We start from the raw sequence: 19,237 nt of genomic DNA on the forward strand, positions 1-19,237 counted from the left end.
AAAGTGCTGACTCGCTCCTTGCGCCGCAGTTACAGTCTCATGAGTGATGAAGCCATTTGCATTGGATGCTCACAAGTTTTGACAAGAACACCTAACAAGTTTTCTAAGCTGCCAAAGACAGTTTTGCAGTGGGTAAATCACTATCTCCTCCAATTTGTTTGTATAACTGTAGCTCTGCATTAATCAGATTATGTTCTCTGGCTCAAAGTGAGTTACTGTCAACTTTTCTATTAATCCAAATGTGCTTATTTTACTGCTGTACCCATTATCTCCTTTCCTTTTTTTTAATATCACTTTTCCATTATTTTTAATGGACATTATTACATTTATTTTCTTCTCTACTTCACCCTTTACTTGTCTTTCTTGCTCACCTTTATGTAAAATCAGCACATTTTATTTGACTGTTTTTAATTTGTCCTGTTTGCGCAATTCATTTTATTTTAGTGTCTTCAATGTAATTAATTTGCTGTTCTCTGGCCTGTATTTTTCTTTAGTTCCCAACCAGTGATTCAGAAAATATTCTCCCTTCTTAACCCACACGTCTCCTTTTTTTCCTCAATCTTTTCCCCCAGGATGTTCAGATAGTGAGTACTGACGAGGACCAGGTCTTCCTCGCCCTCCAGGAGTGGTACCAGACAGACACATATAACTTGTACCAGTCTGACCCCCATGGCGTCTACTACTCCATTGTCCTAGAAAATGTTCGCAGCACCAAGCAGCCAGAGGAGAATGTCCTCATCGACATACTTGAGGTAAGATGGGGTAGAGCAGGGGTTCCCAGTGGGGGTCGAGAGACCCCGAGTGGGGGTCGCGAGATGATTACAAAATTGAAAATAAAAATACATGTTTTAATACATTTTTTTTTAAAATTATTATTAATAATAACGTGTGCATAGAAATGTTTCAGGGACGGACTAGCCATCTGTATAATTTCCCCGCAGCGAGGCTCCCCCTTTGACAATCCAGTAGCGCAGTGTTTCTCAAACTTTTTCATACCAAGGGCCACTTAACCAATAAAAAGACTCAACAAATATCCAAAAACAATAGGCCTGCTTACCATTCCAACAGTATATAACAAATTACAGCCTAATAATGACAGCTTAACCTTCTCTATATCGCCTCGTTCACATACAAATACAAATACAACTACAAAGCATTTAGTTCAAATGCGATTTAAAATGCTCTCAGGTTTTACACCTCTTATGAAATGTAGACTACATTTATTACGGAGTTTATGTCCGAGCCAAAAGACTCACAGGCCGTGGCCACTGAGAGATATGCAAAATACACCACATGTAGTACGACACAAACCTCCGCTGTGGATTTTCAAAACAAAATACAGTAAAACTATGGTCGCAGGCCCAAGTTTAACTCTGAGGCCTGCATGGTCTGCCTACAAAACAAAAATAAAAAAACGTTTATGCAGCCCCAACAATAGCCTCTGATCATCAACAGACTTCATGCAATGCTTCATTGGATGCAAATAGATTATAATCTCTATCTCACTCCTAACACATCTAAATCTACTTTCAGCATGGATAAATGTTCATAAAATACATCCATTGTTTGTTCTATACAGATGTAGCACCTCATTTCAGACAGTTTGAAATGCCCTCGCTGAAAGGAAAACCTCCAGCGTGACTTGAGACCGCCCCCTTGATAAATACATGTAATTATAATGAAGCCAGCTGCAATGGATAATTGATCCACCAGGGGGTGCAGTGGGGTTCCACACTGGAGCTCATGTGAAATAAACTCTGATACAGTACAGTAGATGTAGCCTATGTCTGGTACTACTGTATAGCGGATCATTGTTAAGATCCATATGTCACGGATAGGATCATACTCTGTGCTAAATAAGAGACATGTAATCATTTACAAAACATCACCATGTTTTTATTTAACAAAATAATGTTGTTTAGTCCACAACTCCTGTACAAAAAACATCAGGAAGCCCACCGGCTCCAAAAACGAATTGACATGAAAGCAGATCTTGATCAGCCTGAAGGGTGTTATTTTCCCCATAATGACCAAGTCGCTGCACATTATCCCGCTTATTACATGGCCACATTCTCGACAAAGTAACGACATGACTCCCAATATTAATTGAAATGCTTTTATGGATTTAGAAAATGTTTTTATTGATTTAAAAAATAGTTGTATGTATTAATTTAAATTGACATGCATCCGTTAAGAAAAATAGTCCGTTGTTACCGTTTTTTAAACAGTCTGAATGAAACGGCAGCACTCAGCTGTGTTTACACAACTAATGGCCCATCAGCCACAGCCACTATCCATATTAATAATAATATTGATATATTCAACAACCATTTTTAATGTATAAGGTTCATAAAATAAAAACACAACACTGTCATTGCAAGTGACACTCAGTTGACTTTTATGTTTTTATGTTCAGTGAAGTGTTTTATTATGTTCGGGACGGGAAGACGTGTGTGATTAAAAATGAGTGACCAAACTAAGTCTATTCAAATTCTTGACGGGAAGAGCGTTGTACATGTAAATGGGTGGCATAGGCTATATGCATTTGAAAAGAAACAGTACCCCCCTCTGAGTGACTATCTGTTGATTTCACATCTTGTCACAAACCAGGGGACTTTACTTCCTCTTAGTGAGTTTATTTAAGGTAATTATAGAAGACCTATTTTATCAGTATGTCTGCACAGCAGTTACAATGGTAAAACTACATTAAAACAAAATTGTCCCCATTGTTTCTTTAATAGTTACTAACATTAGATATTTTAATGAGATTAATTACTTGTCAAAATATGTTCTTACAAATATCGTTTTGACTGAATACTTATAAACATATTTATTATTTATATTTTATTATCTTCACTCAAGTGTGATTCTGAAGTCGTCGATTTTCAGGCTTGCTCTGTGGGGTTTTTCATTCATCTACAGCAACTTTGAGAGAAAGATGCTTAATTTCCACCTCCGCCAATTAGGTTGTAACTTTGTTTTGGTTTGTTTTTTGTTTAGCTGTTGGACAGAAGGTTTCCAGAAAATATATTGGATCCTATTTCATGAAACTTGTTGAAATGGTCTAGTAAGGGCCAAGGAAAACCCCAAATACATTTCTGGAGCTAATCAGAATTATGAGAAATCATTCACCCATTAGTTTAAGGTATCTTTTTCAACCTCATTTGACTCAATCATAGCAACTTTGGAAGAAAACTAGAATGATAATAATTCTATTTGCATATTCATTTTCCTCATAAACACCAATAGGTGGATAAATAGGTGTATTGTAACAAATCAGAATTGCCAATCAGCCACAGCCACATTCATAATAATATTGATATATTCAACAACCATTTTTAATGTAAAAGGTTCATTAAATAAAAACACAACACTGTCATTGCAAGTCATACTCAGTTGACTTTTATGTTCAACTGCTACATTTGTTACTGATAAAAAAGGGCTTCTACCTAATTACCTTAAATAAACTCACTAATTAACCCTTTGGAGTCCTGGGCTAATTTGGCCGTTTTCGCATACTTTTGATTTGTCTTACTAAACCCCATTAAGAAATGTTTGGCATGTCAGAGGGCAACATCTCAGGCCCCTCCTCCTCCTCCATGTCAAAAAACAAGCTTATATTGACTCACGTTCAGAGTTCTCTTCATCATAGTTGAATCTTCAAAACTCTAAATCTATCTAACTATATCTAAATTATCAATGTTTTTCTGTCACTTTACTTCAATCGCCGCCTCTCTTCGTCTCCCGCCGCCTGTCTTCGTTTCGTAAAATGATAAAATACGGCAAAGATATTAAAATATGTGGTTCCATTTTTCATACTTTTGAAATATATTTGTATTAACTTTATATCATCGTATCTCCGTGTTTACTGGGTCTTTTTGCATGAAACAAAGACTGGCATATAGTTTCAAGCCAGTACTTGTCCGGACTGTTGTTTTTATGCGGCACCGGCTTGAACAGGTCATGTGATCTGATCACGCCGGCATTATTCTTATTCTTATCATTCTTTATGAGCGCAGTAGCCTATTATGGTAAACTAGCCTATCTAATTACTTATTTATAAAGTGGAGACAAGGCAGAAATCCTACAATGAAGCGGGACAGTGAAGTGTTCTCCGTGAGATCCAGAAACTAAAACTATGTTCTATTCAAATTCCAATTCTTGATGGGAAGAGCGGTGTAAATGGGTGGCATATATGCATTTCAAAAGAAATAGTAATCACACAGTTATCATACAATAGGCTTAAACAAATATAGCTCTACACCCCTGGCCGAAATGTCCTTAAAATGAAGTCTGAGTTCGACATTTTAATTCATGTCCTGCCAACACTGGCAGGACAGAAGGCGAAAAGCCGTGTCCCTCACTCCTCACATCCCAAGCTGCATCCTCAAAAAGTGTATTATGTTGTTGCAGGTCACCCTTGAAAAGAGATCTTTTGATCTCAAGGGGCTTTCACCTGGTTAAATAAAGGCTACAAACAAACAAACATCGTTTCAGATGTTATGTTTCAGGCCCCGGCCACACGAGGATGAAAACGGTCGTTTGCGTTACTGTTTAGTGTCATATAGACCGTTCGGCCACACGAGGACGACCGAATACGGCACTAAACGACTGCGGAAACGATAACGGGTCCCAAGGTGGATAGAACGGCATACGCAACGCTCTGGGGGGTCCAAAGGCTCCGTGTGTACGCCCTATACGATCATTTTCTGATAATGATGAGGCAATAGCCCCGCCTCTCCCCACCTCTGCTGCTCACCCCCGCGTCAAAGTACACTGCACACTGAATTCAGATTATTTATCTTTCTCTCGATATGGACATAAACACGAGTGAAGTCTAATCTGACAGGACGGAGACACCTCTCAAACTACCTAAACTAGTTATAAATATGTTTATTTTTACTGTCAGCCGGGTCACTCATTACTGAATCAGCTGCTGAATTAAACAGACACTGACGCTGTCCGAAGAGAGGGAGGAAAAAGAGAGGCTCCGTGTATTTTATTATTATATTATATAGAGTCGTTATTCATTTGTTTTAAAGATCAATAAATAACAAAGAAGACATTTGACCGGCACTTTTATAATTTTGTCGGAAGATTTCAACTTTAATACACGTTGACTGGCGAAAAACTCTGCCCGGTTCCCTCGGCCCCCACCGCGGAGAATAAACAGAAGGGTAACCATGACAACCATCCTTCTTCGCTGCTTTTGTGGAGGAAGTTACAGCGCCACGTACAGGCTCCTGCATATGTACTGCAGCTTCTCCAGCGGTTGGAGCTAAACGGAGCTGTCTCGTGTGGACAGACACTATCCGGATGACTATTGCGTGTGGACGGAAGCTTTTTTGCGATTGCGTTTGCGTTAATCCTATGCGTTTAGCCGTTTTCGTCCTCGTGTGGCCGGGGCCTCAGTTGTGCTCTTGATAAGCCATTAAAACAGTAAAAACACGTTCAGTTTCCTTTTGCTTTTTGTGTCCCCTGTTCACCAAAACATACCCATCTGTGATGGAAAAAGAAAGTAATCCAAAAGTAATCTGAATACGTTTTTTTTTTTAAGACACATAGGCCTAACTGTAACTGTATTCGGATTACTTTCAGAGCCATGTATTCAGTAATCAGTAACTGATTACATTTACAAATTAACCCTCCCAACCCTACACTACACATTTTTCTTGGATTTTTTAACACCATAGTCCCTAATATATTTGTAGAAAGGCAGGAAATTGAATTAAATCGGAAAAATGTTTAATTGTGTTTCGTGTCCCCCCCCCCACTTCTCAAACCAAAGTTACACCCTTGGATTTTAAACAAAGTCACGTCACCACAACAATATTAGAAAAAATATATAGGCTATTTGTATTTATTTTAGGATCTTAAAATCAGACCTATTTTTTAAATGAAATCTGACGGCAGGCAGGCAGCTCTGATCACCTAATGATAAATGCGCCACACCTAATCGCTGGCCATTCAGCCACAGCTCCCTCTATGCAAATCGAACTGTAGACGGTGTGAAAGCGCCTATTGTTTTAAATAATGGTCGGAATGTGAGCCTTCTCAATTACCGTGGGACAGCAGAGAACTCTAAACAAAAATGTTCAATCAATAAAGTAACATCTTATCTTAATAATATCTTCATATTAATAATAATAATAATAATAAATCATACAGTATGTGTCCGAAAGGGACCAGGAGGAAGCAAACACCAACAAAATATTACAAAAAATATACTGCATATTAAAGCAAACGATTGTAAAGGTAAAAGTATGAGCATAACAAATAAAGAAGTGTAAACATTTACATTATTATTATGATTATTTAATATATAAAGACTATGTATTATTGAATTACAAGATTAGATATACTTTATTTGATTTTAAATATTGATGTTTTTTCGTTATACTGTAGTAGCCTGTGAAAACCATAACAAATATGTGTTCAAATGCTCATCACCAAAACACAACTGAAGTACTGAAAGTCCGTGAAACTTGTCTTTCTGTATTTGTGAATGAAGCGCCATCTCATGATTAAATCCTGAAATTGAAAATCTGGCAACGCCCTCTTGGAAAATAGTGGGAGGGCTTAACATTCCCAGCCGCTGGGATCCGTTGGGTTTTTGTCAGGAACCTGTTGGCTGGAGTCTTTTCTAGAATGCTACATCTGTATGCTTCTTGAAATCCAAAAAAACACATCGTCTTTCTAGAACAGATTACAAATCGCCTGAAAATGGTACAAACAAGTGGCAACATGTTTGACGAAGGTGTTGCGCTGGGCTATATCATGCAATCTAAAGTTAAGTTAAGCTCGCTCCATTGCGGAGATATTCCCGCGAGAGTGCAGAAAACTTAAATTAATCCACTAGCCCCCCCCCCCCCAAGTTAGAGGACTGGATGCACTGTTGATAGCCATAGAGTACTTCAGTCTCAGAATACCTTAAAATTCTATAAAAGGTACACGGCTGAGTCCAAACCCCAAAGCTTGCTATAAATGTAAGTTCTGTCCCTTCTGGGGAGCTTTATCAAGAGTGTTCTCCCAGAGAATGAAAAGCCAATTGGTGTGAAAGTGCTTTCAAGTGGATATAACCACGTCATGAAAAAGAACCAATTAATCATGCTAAACAGAAAAAAACGTATTCTGTTCCCTATTATTGTTAAATTCCAGAGGCAATCAAAGCAGGCTCATGTACTTTCACTCAAACAATTTGCTTTATATGCAGCACTTCTAAATTATAGATAGAGACCGAAGCTGGGGAATTCGGCAAATTCAGACATGTCTAACATGCGGCTCTGTTTAAATGGCCTTTATCGGTTCACTGTGTAATGTTTTAACTTCAAAGCATGGAGTGAGCAACCACACAGCTGAAAAAAGACATCTATGTATCAATTACAGAAAATGTATCTTTTACTGGCCTGCAGTTCATGTGTCAGTGGTTTCCTTTCAGCACCCAAGTGACATGCATTACTGCTTTACATTTTCAAACCCCTGCTGGAAGTTAAAGGGTGCATTATCTGATGTTCTGGTTAATTTTCTCAATGCAGTTGTATTGTTCAAGATAGCATTACAATCCAGTTGCTGCTGTTTTATATTTGGAATATTTTTAGAAAATTCTACATAGTTTAACCACTTACTATCCTCACCTCATGTGTCTATGTTTATGAATATAATTTGAGGGCCAGTTTGTAGAGCAAGGTAAGAGTATATAACTTTAATAGATACAGGGTTGTGACTGCTCAAGTTGCTGAATACTTGTATTGGTGCTAATGTGTGCTATTGTCAAACGTTACAAAGTCAAAAGGTACATATTTTTACTCACATAAGGGTGTCAGTGTGCTGATTTAATGACTTAAGCTGGAGCAACACGAGAACGATAACGCAAACGGACCGAAAACTATATCAAAAAAGTATTCCGTCCACACGCAATAGGCACCAGAAACGTGTCCGTTCACACGAGACTGCTCGAAAGCGCTGGAGACGCTGTAGTACACATGCCGGGCCTGTAAGTGGCGCTGTACTCCTGCCACAAAAGCAGAGAAGAAGACTTCCTGCACATGGTTGCCATGGTTGCCCTGTTTATTCTCCGCTGTGGATGCTCTGGCTCTTTTTCTCCCTCCCCGAGGCAAGCGTTTGCTCCTGCTGTAATTCTCTCCGGTAGTCCACCAGCAGATGAAAAACGCCCACCTCTCCGCCTCTTCCAAGGGACGAGGGAACTGTGCGGCAGAGTTTCAGTTAGATTTTTTTCCGCCGGTCAACATGTCCGTTAAAGTTTTAATCTTCCGGACAAAATTAGAAAAGTGCCGGTCAGAGGTGTTCTTTGTTATTTATTGAGCTTTAAAACAAATTGATAACGACTCTTTATAATAATATAAGAATAAAAAATGGAGCCTCTCTTTTCCTCCCCCTCTTCTGAGAGCCCAGCAGCTGATCTGAGCAGGAGAGGCGGGGCTATTGCGTCATTTTTATTGCGTCGTTATCAGAAAATGATCGTATAGGCGTAAACACGGAGCCGTTTGCCCCCCCAGAGCTTTGCGTCCGCAGATCTACCCACTTTGGGACCTGTTATCGTTTTCTGCGTTTCCATGTCGGCCTCGTGTGGCCGAACCGTCTATATGATAGAGAACTGTAGCAGATATGACCGTTATCGTCCTCGTGTGGCTGGGGCCTTACCTCTCCCTCATGCCTACATGTTTTAACGTTTACCATAAGAAACGGCTGTAAGAATAATATTAAAATAGTCATTTTGTATTGTTAACCCCTAGCTATTGTAAATCTGCCATGTTTTTACAGGTACGTGGGATCAAAGGAGTCTTTCTAGCCAATCAGAAGATCGATGGAAAAGTGACAACTCTCATCACCTATAACAAAGGGCAAAGTTGGGATCTCTTGGCCCCGCCTATAACTGACATGAATGGCAAGACGATAACCTGCAAAGCAGTAAGTACTGACTCGGCTAAAGGTCCCTTTCACTTTCTTCATTGAGTTCGTCTTTTACCAGAGTTGAATTATTAAAAAACATACTATCTTCAATAGACCTACAGTTTGATACACGACTGCCATTACTTTACAGCTTCAAAATGAATGTGTTTGCAATTACTGTGACACCATATACTAGTAGCAAGTCAGTTTCCAATAAAACAAACTGAGGAAAAGACACCACACAACAACCCCTTACACCTGTACACATCCAAAAGGAAATGTGTATTTCCCAAAATGTGAAACTGTTCCTTAAAGCAACCCCTTGATACTGTGTTTTGTTGTGTTGTGTGAAGGAGCGAGGTTTTCATCAGGTATTAATCTTCTGTCTTGTTTGTTTAGTTTTACTTAGCATTGATTTGTTTTTCGTATACACTTTTCATATTGATTTTCTCTTTTGCTGGCATGGGGCATACTAAAAAAAAGTGGTATTTATCTACTCATCTCTCTGCAAAATAAGCATACAACTATTTTACAAAATGCTGATCTTGACCATTGAAGTGTAACATCGTTTTTCAATATCTTTCTTTTCCTTTAAAATATCTTAAGAAAAGCCAAAGTGACATTTCTAAATGGCTTAGGCTGCAGTGGCAGCATTGAACATCTAAAAACACCACTGCCTGCTTTGAAACATTTGCTGTGATTGGCTAAAGTATCCTGTCACTCTCTCAGTTCACCAACCATTGTAAAACCACAAAAACTATTATTTAGTGTTTTCCTTAAAATAAAAATAGCACGGTAATGCATTTCAATAAGGAGGGTAGAGCACATGCAATCAAAACATAAAATAAATAGTTTATAATTTTCCATTAACAAGACGTGTCATGTGGGTCTGTATGAAAGGGACCTAGGGAAGGAATACTGTATACTCACATCTCCCCACTGAAAATCAGGGCTTACAAACTATTCAGCTACAAATAAAAATATAACTGAGGCGCCGCAAATATTATTGTAGTTACAACTACTCTACTGTATGTCCATTCAAAGTACTGTGTGAACCAGGCCTAAACAAAGCCCAAAGCTTCAGCAATACGCCTTAGCTGGTTTATGTGTATTTGTAAATCCAAAATATGCTTTCAATTATGTTGTTGCAAACAGTTGGTCAGGTTTAACAATTCCAACCTAACATTGTGAGTAACTGTCCTTCATTGTAACTGTGGCTACCTGATAACTTGTCATAAAAGAAGTACCCACTTATAAATAAAAACGATATTGCACATTTGAGTACTATTAGTGTATAAACAGTAGCTCTCTTAGAAGGGAATGCCTAAAGCTCTGCCTATTAAGACTAAAGCGACGAGATTCAGAGGAGCTCTGGCAAATATTTGCATTGCTGAAAGTCTAGTGTTTTTCTCTCTTTTAAAATGAGTTTGCTTTTATTCATTTTCCCAAGTAAAATGGGATTTAGAGCAATGAAACCCCTTACTGAGCTGTATTTGCAGCGGGATTATCAGGTAAGACTCTTTAAACATGACTCGGCGAGAGCAGTTCACACACAATTTCACTGAAGTGATTCTATTTTCTTTAGGATTCATTGCTACAAATACACTTTGAAACAATCAGTCAGATGGTCGGATAGTGTATTTGTGGTTGAATAATACGTCTTTCCTCTCATTAAATTGTCTTCACATGTTCTCTCTCCACCAGCCGGACTGTCACCTCCACCTCCACCTACGCTGGGCGGACAACCCCTACGTGTCGGGGACTGTCCACACCAAAGACTCTGCTCCAGGTCTCATCATGGGTGCTGGTGAGTCTCCCGACTTTTTAATGTGACCTTCTTTCAACCTTGCATTTATAAATGTGATTCCAGTCAATTAGAATCATATGGCCGAAATCTACCGATCATAAACCATATTTTTGGCCTCAAGGGGATTAACAATCTGTGCAGCATATGTCTTTACACTCTCCATTTGGTTGGTGAACCCCCTTTCCCACCCGTCAAACATACAGGGAAGAGCTACTCGGAAGGGATCCATCCTCCGAAATGGCAGATGTGCAATTGTCCTGTGAACAGAATAACCAACAAAATAAAATGACAGTATGAATCAATTATAGCTAGATCGGTTACATGTGTATTTTTTACAACGGATCCAGGATGACGCAGGCAACTTTAGGTGTCACTAAAAGCACTTCACACCACCTCATCTCTAACAGGGAGACCTGGATAGAGGTTACACAAACATACAAGATCACTCACCATTCAAACATATAGTATTACAAAAAAGTGAGAGAGAGAGACAAGAACTTCATCCACACAAGGGAAGACAAGACGAGAGGCTGAACCAGATCCACAACATCTAGAATGAGGCACTGACCGCCGGAAGAGACAGGGATCAAGGGACAGCCAAGGGTCCAGCACAGAACAGCCTTTGTGAAAATAATGGACCCGGAGGAGAACATAGAAAGAGAGAGGCACACAGCACAGCTGTGCTTGTGAGACTCGAATAAACAGAGGGTTAGAGAAATATGGTGGTTTTCTGTTTACTTCGTCATCAGGGAAACATTGACTATACTTCTACAACTATTACCAGGATTAATTACCTTAAAGCAGTGGTTCTCAAAGTGGGGGGCGCGCCCCCCCAGGGGGGCGCAGAGGCATGACAGGAGAGACCAGGAGAGAAAATGGTTATTAAAAAAAAAAAAAAAAAAAATCATATTTTGAAAAATTATTGATTCGAAAATAATATGATACAGTAGAGTACTATTACGTCTGAGTGTCTGTGTTTCATTAAAGCTCGGCTCTGTGTGTGTGTGGAACGAGCCATTTTGTGTGCGTGCGCGAGCGAGAGAGAGAGAGCGCACCGGTACCGGAGATCGTTGATGTTAGCTTCTGGTGCTAGCGAGCTACGCTAACGGATATAAGGAGTTTTTTCAACAACGAAGTGGAGGAGAGTCCTCTCCTGTCAGACTGAGAGACTCAGTGAGCTAAAGGACTCTCTCAGTGTTATCTCAGTGGGTCTCAAACGTTTTGGTCACCATTAATATAAATAAATTAAAAACAGGTATGAAATACTATATGACATTAAAAAATGTATAAAGTTTAAAAGGAGTGATTTGTAAAATATCCATAAAGAAATAGTAAATCTGTTTACAGTTCCGTTTGAAATGGGTGTTGAGAGATGTATCCATTAGATCTCTTCATTTTGCTCTCAAAGTGCACCAGATTGATGCTTTTAACTTCAATATTTAAAAATAAATCTTCCCGGGGGAGCTTGCCCCCGGACCCCCCTTTGTGAGGTCCACACACCACCTATAAAAATAGCACTTTACCCCTTCTTACACCTATATGCCGTGAGCTGATTATCGAGCCTTCATTGTAACAGTCGCGGGTACATTGTGTATATGCGTGGGGAGTGTTGCAGTAGAACATTCCACTGTAGCGCCCGGTACATTAATGGGAAACCCTAAATGTTTGAGCACCCTCTATGAAACGTCAAGCTACCCCACAGTACCCCCAAAATAAATCTCTGGCGCCGCCACTGAGCCTGACTATTTGTGTTGGGGGGGGCCCGACTTTTTTTTTTCTCCAAAGGGGGGGCCTGACAGAAAAAGTTTGAGAACCACTGCCTTAAAGTAACTGTCCTGTTAATGTCTGGTACCCTGCTTAAAGCAACATGCCAGAATAAAGTAAAAGACACTGCTAGCAAGTCACTTTTCAAAAGGGCTGAATGCGGAGTTTCACCAGTATTATCATGCATTGTATAACTTCAATGGTCAGCAAAACCAATAAACGTGGACACATGAAATACAGAAGTTACTGCTGTGTAGAGGCTAAAGCTGTATTGAACTGTAATGAACTTCAGGAAGCGCACCAACATGCATTAGCCAACTAAATCCACATATGCATAATGCAAACTGAACCACATTTCACAAACTCACCCTTCGGCCTAGTGAACCATTTTACTACAAACACTAATTCCAAAGGAGAACACATACAGTATATGGCTATTTGTCACCACATTACCCGGTTGGCCTGCAGCAGAGATTAGGAGCTGTAGATGTTTGATTAACTCACTTCTTTCAAACTCCACACCCCTAGATTCTCTAGCTTCTTCTTTTTGTACAACAGACGCTGACTCAAATCACTTGAGGGAATTATCAGACTTCAAACAGCTCCCTGTTGAGAAACAAAGTGTAATTTGTTTCACAAAAGCAGTTGCAAACTCTTTGATCCATCTTAGATTCCCTTTTTATCCCTGGAATATAGTTATTTATTATGCTATGTGTTACTTTAAACACAGCTAAGACCATGTATGACGCTGCTCACACTGTGAAGTGATCTTTAATATCATGCAGCAATAAAACACTTTTCAAACGCTGTGCATTAAAGTCAAGTGAGTGAGTCATAGTGAAATTCTAATGCATTCCCTCTATAAATAACTCTTTATAGATAACTGACACAAACACGTATAAACAATGTCAATTATTTATATACTAATAATTCATGTAGATGGTACAAAAAAGCAGATAAGTTGTTAATATCATATTTACTCTAGTTATGTTTTGTGTATCATGTATAGTGCAGTGTATTATATTCCTGTGTGCGTGTTTGTTAGGCTGTGTGGTTTGTTTTTAGTCTGCAGCCTCTACAGCAGGGGTATTCAACTCAAATTCAACGAGGTCCAGTTAGAGAAAATGTCCCCATGCAAAGGTCCGGAACATCAAAATGTCTAAGTTGCTTCATGAATTAGTGTGATATATATTGAAGTGACCTGTAGCTTTATCAACGTCTGCATGTAATCAACAACTGACTGCCAATCAAATAAAGAAAGTACAATTCAAAAACAACAATATTTATTGTAAATTAACATTGAACTATAGCCTACAGTAAAATACTGTGGATATGTGTAATGTTCCTCTCGGGCTGCATTTAAAAATAAAATAGAGAAAATAAATAAAATAGCTTTTGAAATTATGTGCATCTTAAAAGTGCTTTTCTTTTTTTACATAAATAAAATAAAGTGTAGCAGCAGCTTGAGTTTGTCTTTGTTAACCGTTTCACATCATGACTTAACAGTTTCAGACGATTATAGAACAATATCAGTCTTTACTAGGGCTGTCAGTCGATTAAAATATTTAATCGCGATTAATCGCAAATTAATCGCACATTTTTTATCTGTTCTAAATGTACCTTAGAGGAATATTTTTCAAGTTTTTAATACTGTTATCAACATATGAGTGGACAAATATGCTTTATGCTAATGTTTATTATCATTTGAACAATGACAAATATTCTCATGAATATTAAACACAACAACCTCTGAACATTACAAATATTCGCCTCAATTCAACCTGGAACCTCTCTCATACAATAATACAATACAAATGGTGTGTGTGTGTGTGTGTGTGTGTGTGTGTGTGTGTGTGTGTGTGTGTGTGTGTGTGTGTGTGTGTGTGTGTGTGTGTGTGTGTGTGTGTGTGTGTGTGTGTGTGTGTGTGTGTGTGTGTGTGTGTGTGTGTGTGTGTGTGTGTGTGTGTGTGTGTGTGTGTGTGTGTGTGTGTGTGTGTGTGTGAGATGGATCGTTGGCGCTATGTGCAACTCAAGGCATATGCTCGAACGGGAGCTGCGTGGACGCTGCAATCATGTTGCGCACTATCCGTGCTGAGTGTGCTGACTTTTCGTACAATGTCCCACTGTCTGGCTTCCTGCATAAAGTCAAGTGCTCGGCACAGTTGTGGCGAAATGTCGCTCCTCTGTTTTCATTTAAACAGCTCCTTCTATCCATTAGCGCAGCTAGCTAGCACCAGATGCTAACAACAACAATGCACGTAAGGTCTCTCTCTCGCTCGCTCGTGCCACACATACACACACCCTCCCGGTCCTCCCAACAGCCAGTCGGTGCCTGTCGGTGAGCGTGGAAGTGTGGTCTGCCGCAAGCGGGCGGCAGGAGCGGGGCTGTCAGCATCAGCTTGTAGATGGTATTTTAAACTCGATGCGCTCTGAAACTACGGGGCGGCCGAGGAAAAAAATACACATGCGTTAAAATAATTAGTGGCGTTAATTTTTTTTTGCGTTATTAACGCGTTAACTTGACAGCCCTAGTCTTTACACATCATAACAATTCAACAGTTTTAAAGTTTATCTTTCTTTCCCTCTTATATTGCAGTCCCTCACTCACTCAGTGCGAGAATTGAGCTGGAGCTTGTCCTGCCAGGAGTTTAAATCTGGGCTGAAATGGTGTCAGGGCCATTCTCATACACACATGCAGGTGCTCATTGGTCAGCCTCGGTTAGCCTGCGCTGGAATGATATTTAGTTTTAGATCCTGGTGGACTGATCATATTGGGCTCTGAGACTGCTTATTTTTTGGGAGCTCAGTTCTGACTTGAGATAGAATGTTTGGTCAAACACTTTGTGTTTTGTCTCATAGTGGCGTTTTGGCCCTTTTAATGAGCGCCACGGTCTCTGAACAAATGAGACACACTGGCTCTGTGCTCCCAATGGGCAGGATGAACATGAATGAGTCCGTCCACTCAGGGTTAAAAGCTCTGTTCTCACTGTCCACTTTCCTCTTCTTGGAGAGCGCCATGTGTAATTATTTGTCTCTCCCTGTCTGCCGCTAACACGCCTGTTCACTCTCCTCTCCGTCTTCTCTCTCTGTATCGCTAATTATTCTCTTCACTCACTTTCCTCTCTGCTTCTCTCTGCCGCTCTCTCGTCTCTTCTTCTTTGTTTCTCTCCCTGTATCGCTCACTCGTCTCTTTCGCCCCCTGTCGGCAGCGGTTAAAATAGAATCGCCCCGTCAAAATTGAAATTCCCTATTAATGTATTGATTATTGGTCCGGGTCCGTATAGGTCGGCGTCTGGGTCCGGATCCGGACCGCGGTCCACCTGTTGCCGACCCCTGCTCTACAGTAACACTCCATTATAAGCATGCAGTCACTGTGCTGAGCTATCGAAAGTGCCACTTCTCCAGAAAAAGCTCCATTTACCCTGGGAGAAGCCATGACACAAGTATTCCCTTCAGTCTGTGCAGTGGCGGGCTATTAAACCACATTGCGTCATGCCTGAGCACTCAGAGGGTTTCGCTGAACCAAAAGCAATTTTACTTATTTAATACCTTGTTGTGTTTGTTTGCAGGCATTCCTGACAGAAAACGAAAAATAGCATGTCGTGAAAATTGAATAAGGATAAAAAAGCTGCCTGTGTGTGCGTTTATGAGATAGGGGAAATAAGTGTTCCAGGTCATTCTTCGTATCTTGCCGTCTGCTACGGGAGCCAACCACCATAAAGCATTATAAAAACACCAAATAAGGAAACATTTGAAGTATTGTTTTTTCATGAGTACGGAGCCCTGGAGGGTTCACAGAGAGAAAAATAAATAAAACGAGGCCACGTTTTATTAATTAGTGCGCACGAGATGTAATTTGTGGCCTCAATTTAAATAAAACGAGGACACGCTTTATTAATCTGACACACACACACATATCATGTAGTATTTCACGTTTCCATAGCAACAACAACTTCCTGTCAACAGCGTAAACTCGCCTTCAAAATAAAAGCATCTAAATAAAACAGGAAGTTAACCTAAATAACATTTAAGACATATACAACTGCAACGAAAGTAACAAAAACAATGTCATATCCTTTTCAGTTTCACAGAACACAAATTGGGTTATTTACACATCATGCGCCCGGGTGACCGGACATCCCCTTCATAAAACGAGTAGGTCTAATAGGGGGAATAATTGGGCAGTTCGATGTGTGTAGAGGTGTGTGTGCGTGTGTGTGGCTGAAACGTAGTAGCCTCAATCTCTATTCAGCTGTTCTGAAGGTAAACACAGTGAAGGCGCTGCGTAAAAGACAGCTCTCTGCGCAGATAGCAGATACTGTGAGAGTCACGGACATGAATTCATAGATTAAGGCACACTGGTTCACAGACTCTGTTGTTTTGTGAATCCGGTGCTTAAACAAATAGCTCTACACCTCTGGCCGAAATGTCCCTAAAATGAAGTCCGAGTTTGAAATATATCTCAAATAATGTATGCACTGTCATTTCCCCACATAAACATAACAGTCTGCAATTAAACGGTTTTCTCCTGGAATACTTTTTTGGAAAAAATAGGTTATTTGTCGTTTTCAATGTCTGACTCCTGAAATATGTCATTTAAAAAACAGATGAATATGCATTCTCATAAAATTAGGAAAGATATCGAGTATTTTCTCTCATTTTTGTATCTGTTGTGTTGTGTCATGACTCATACAAGACTCACCACCAGATGTCATTTTGTAAACTTTCTTTCAGGTAACCTTGGCTCCAAGCTAGTAGAGTATAAGGAAGAGATGTACATCACCTCAGACTGCGGAAAGACGTGGAGACAGGTACATTCTGCCCTTTCCTGCCTCTTCTTCTTTCCCTGTACTGTGGGTATTTGTTAATGACCCCCTCTGCATGTTCCCTCTGCTATCATAAGACACACTGAGAAGGTATAAATATTAAAACAAATTGTTCTTACTCTTAAACTGTACAGCAAAGTATGACAGAAAATGAAAGAAAATGTTTTTTATGTTACTACTTTTAAGGTTTTCGAGGAGGAGCATCACATCCTGTACCTAGACCATGGTGGGGTCATTGTTGCCATCAAGGACACCTCCATTCCCCTCAAAATACTCAAGTAAGTAACATTATCTCTTCATTTGAAAAAACTGACCCATCAGAAGTCCATGAATCATTGGTAGGATACAAACTCCACTCCATTGTTACTGAACAGAGAAAGTCCAGTCACTTCCCTAGTCCAGTCCTTTACCCTTCAAAATATTTCAAATCCCTTCCACAGACAATGTCATGCTCAGCAAGATGCTATCTCATTGACCTTAATAAATAAGGATGAAATAATGAGAATCCATAGATAAGAGAGTAGTCAGAAAAAAGCATTTATCACAGCCCTACATCAAAGGACCTTTTAGACTGGCCTTCATCTGTCTCTGGGCGAAAGACCGCCGAGTGTTGTCCTTCACATTTTTTCCTCGCTCCCGCCGCGGCTAAATCAATAAGCCCAAAGCCTTTAGCAATGTGGTGGAAAAAATATTGCACAGAGATGTGGAAGTCTGAGAAAATGTTTTGTAAAATAAGTCTTAAAAGGGAATTAAGCACAATGTCTACCATTTCACAAAATGACTATGAAGGTTTCACCACATCTGGAGATTTCTGTCCTCCATTTTGACATAATTCCTAGTCGTATTGGGCTTTCATGACCCCCAATTGTTATTTTCTTCTTAACTGCTCGTAATACAAATAAAAGACTAAATTAATCATTATTCTCAAGCAAGAAAATATGGAACAGCATTGTTTTTCCTGAATTTTGAGCAATGATTTGCTCTATTTTTAGCACATTATTCTGTTAGATGGCTGCTTTAATTAGCTGTCTAACTCTTCTCCATTGTTCTACTGCAGCTCCATTTTTATACGGTTGTGCTATAAGACTTTTGTAAAAGGGGATATGCTATTCCACTTGGACTCCATCAGACCTTTTTAGAGGTTTAATCATATTAGCATGTCATGCCCAATTTTTGATAGGGCTGCCAACTCTTGTGCAACTCAAGCATGTACACGTTTCACACACTCTCACGCCCCATGTCGGAAAAAAAGTAATATTTATGTTCATGTGCGCAACAGCTTACTTATTATTTTGAATGAGCAGTTGACAAATCTGGAATGTTTGTGCAAATAATTTGACAGCAGGATAACAAATACGATCCGCAAAGCCTTTACCATAGCAACAAAGTCTTTAGCAGCTTTGCTTGTAATCCTTCTTTCTGACTGCATGTTTACCAGCTGATTATCACATTGTACTCCTTGTTAGCACATCATCATCATCACACAGCCTTCAGTGTGAGCCACACACTGCTCAATTTCGAATTGATCCCTCATTGATTCCCATCATGCAGTAACATTTACTCAGCACTGCTGCCACTGTTGACTGCAGGAGTCAGTGAATAAAGCAGGGCAGATGGCTTTATGTGTCTCAAACTCGTCATTTTGAGTTTGTATTTGTGTAAGATCAAATTCCACATACTGTAACAAAGGTTTGTTTTCTATTATCAAGTGGTGCACTCTATGTAAAAGTATATAATTTAGTTCATTTGTAACTAACAAGCTCCACTTCTAATGCACATTTGCTAGCTACTATTGCTATTAGATTAAACCCACTTTAGCTAGCTAGCTTGCTAAATTTGCTAATGATAGCTCTATAGAATTAACGCTAGGTTAATACTGGAAGCTAGTTTGCCAAGACATGCTAACGTTGCAGCTTATAGTGCATCAGAA

General features: G+C 39.6%; 1 protein-coding gene across 8 annotated transcripts in view; it reads left to right on the plus strand.

Moving 5' to 3' along the window:
* The window catches only part of sorcs2 (sortilin-related VPS10 domain containing receptor 2), a 277,213-nt gene that overhangs the window by 244,868 nt on the left and 13,108 nt on the right, over window positions 1-19,237 (plus strand). For all 8 annotated transcript variants that reach the window (XM_034236374.1, XM_034236373.1, XM_034236377.1 and 5 more), the window contains 5 exons: window positions 573-752; window positions 8,782-8,928; window positions 10,615-10,717; window positions 17,216-17,292; window positions 17,494-17,585. In XM_034236374.1, coding sequence (XP_034092265.1) covers window positions 573-752; window positions 8,782-8,928; window positions 10,615-10,717; window positions 17,216-17,292; window positions 17,494-17,585 — 599 coding nt within the window. The remainder of the gene's footprint in view (window positions 1-572; window positions 753-8,781; window positions 8,929-10,614; window positions 10,718-17,215; window positions 17,293-17,493; window positions 17,586-19,237) is intronic.

The sequence above is a fragment of the Gymnodraco acuticeps genome, unplaced genomic scaffold (assembly GCF_902827175.1).
Source record: "Gymnodraco acuticeps unplaced genomic scaffold, fGymAcu1.1, whole genome shotgun sequence".
Classification (NCBI taxonomy): domain Eukaryota; kingdom Metazoa; phylum Chordata; class Actinopteri; order Perciformes; family Bathydraconidae; genus Gymnodraco; species Gymnodraco acuticeps.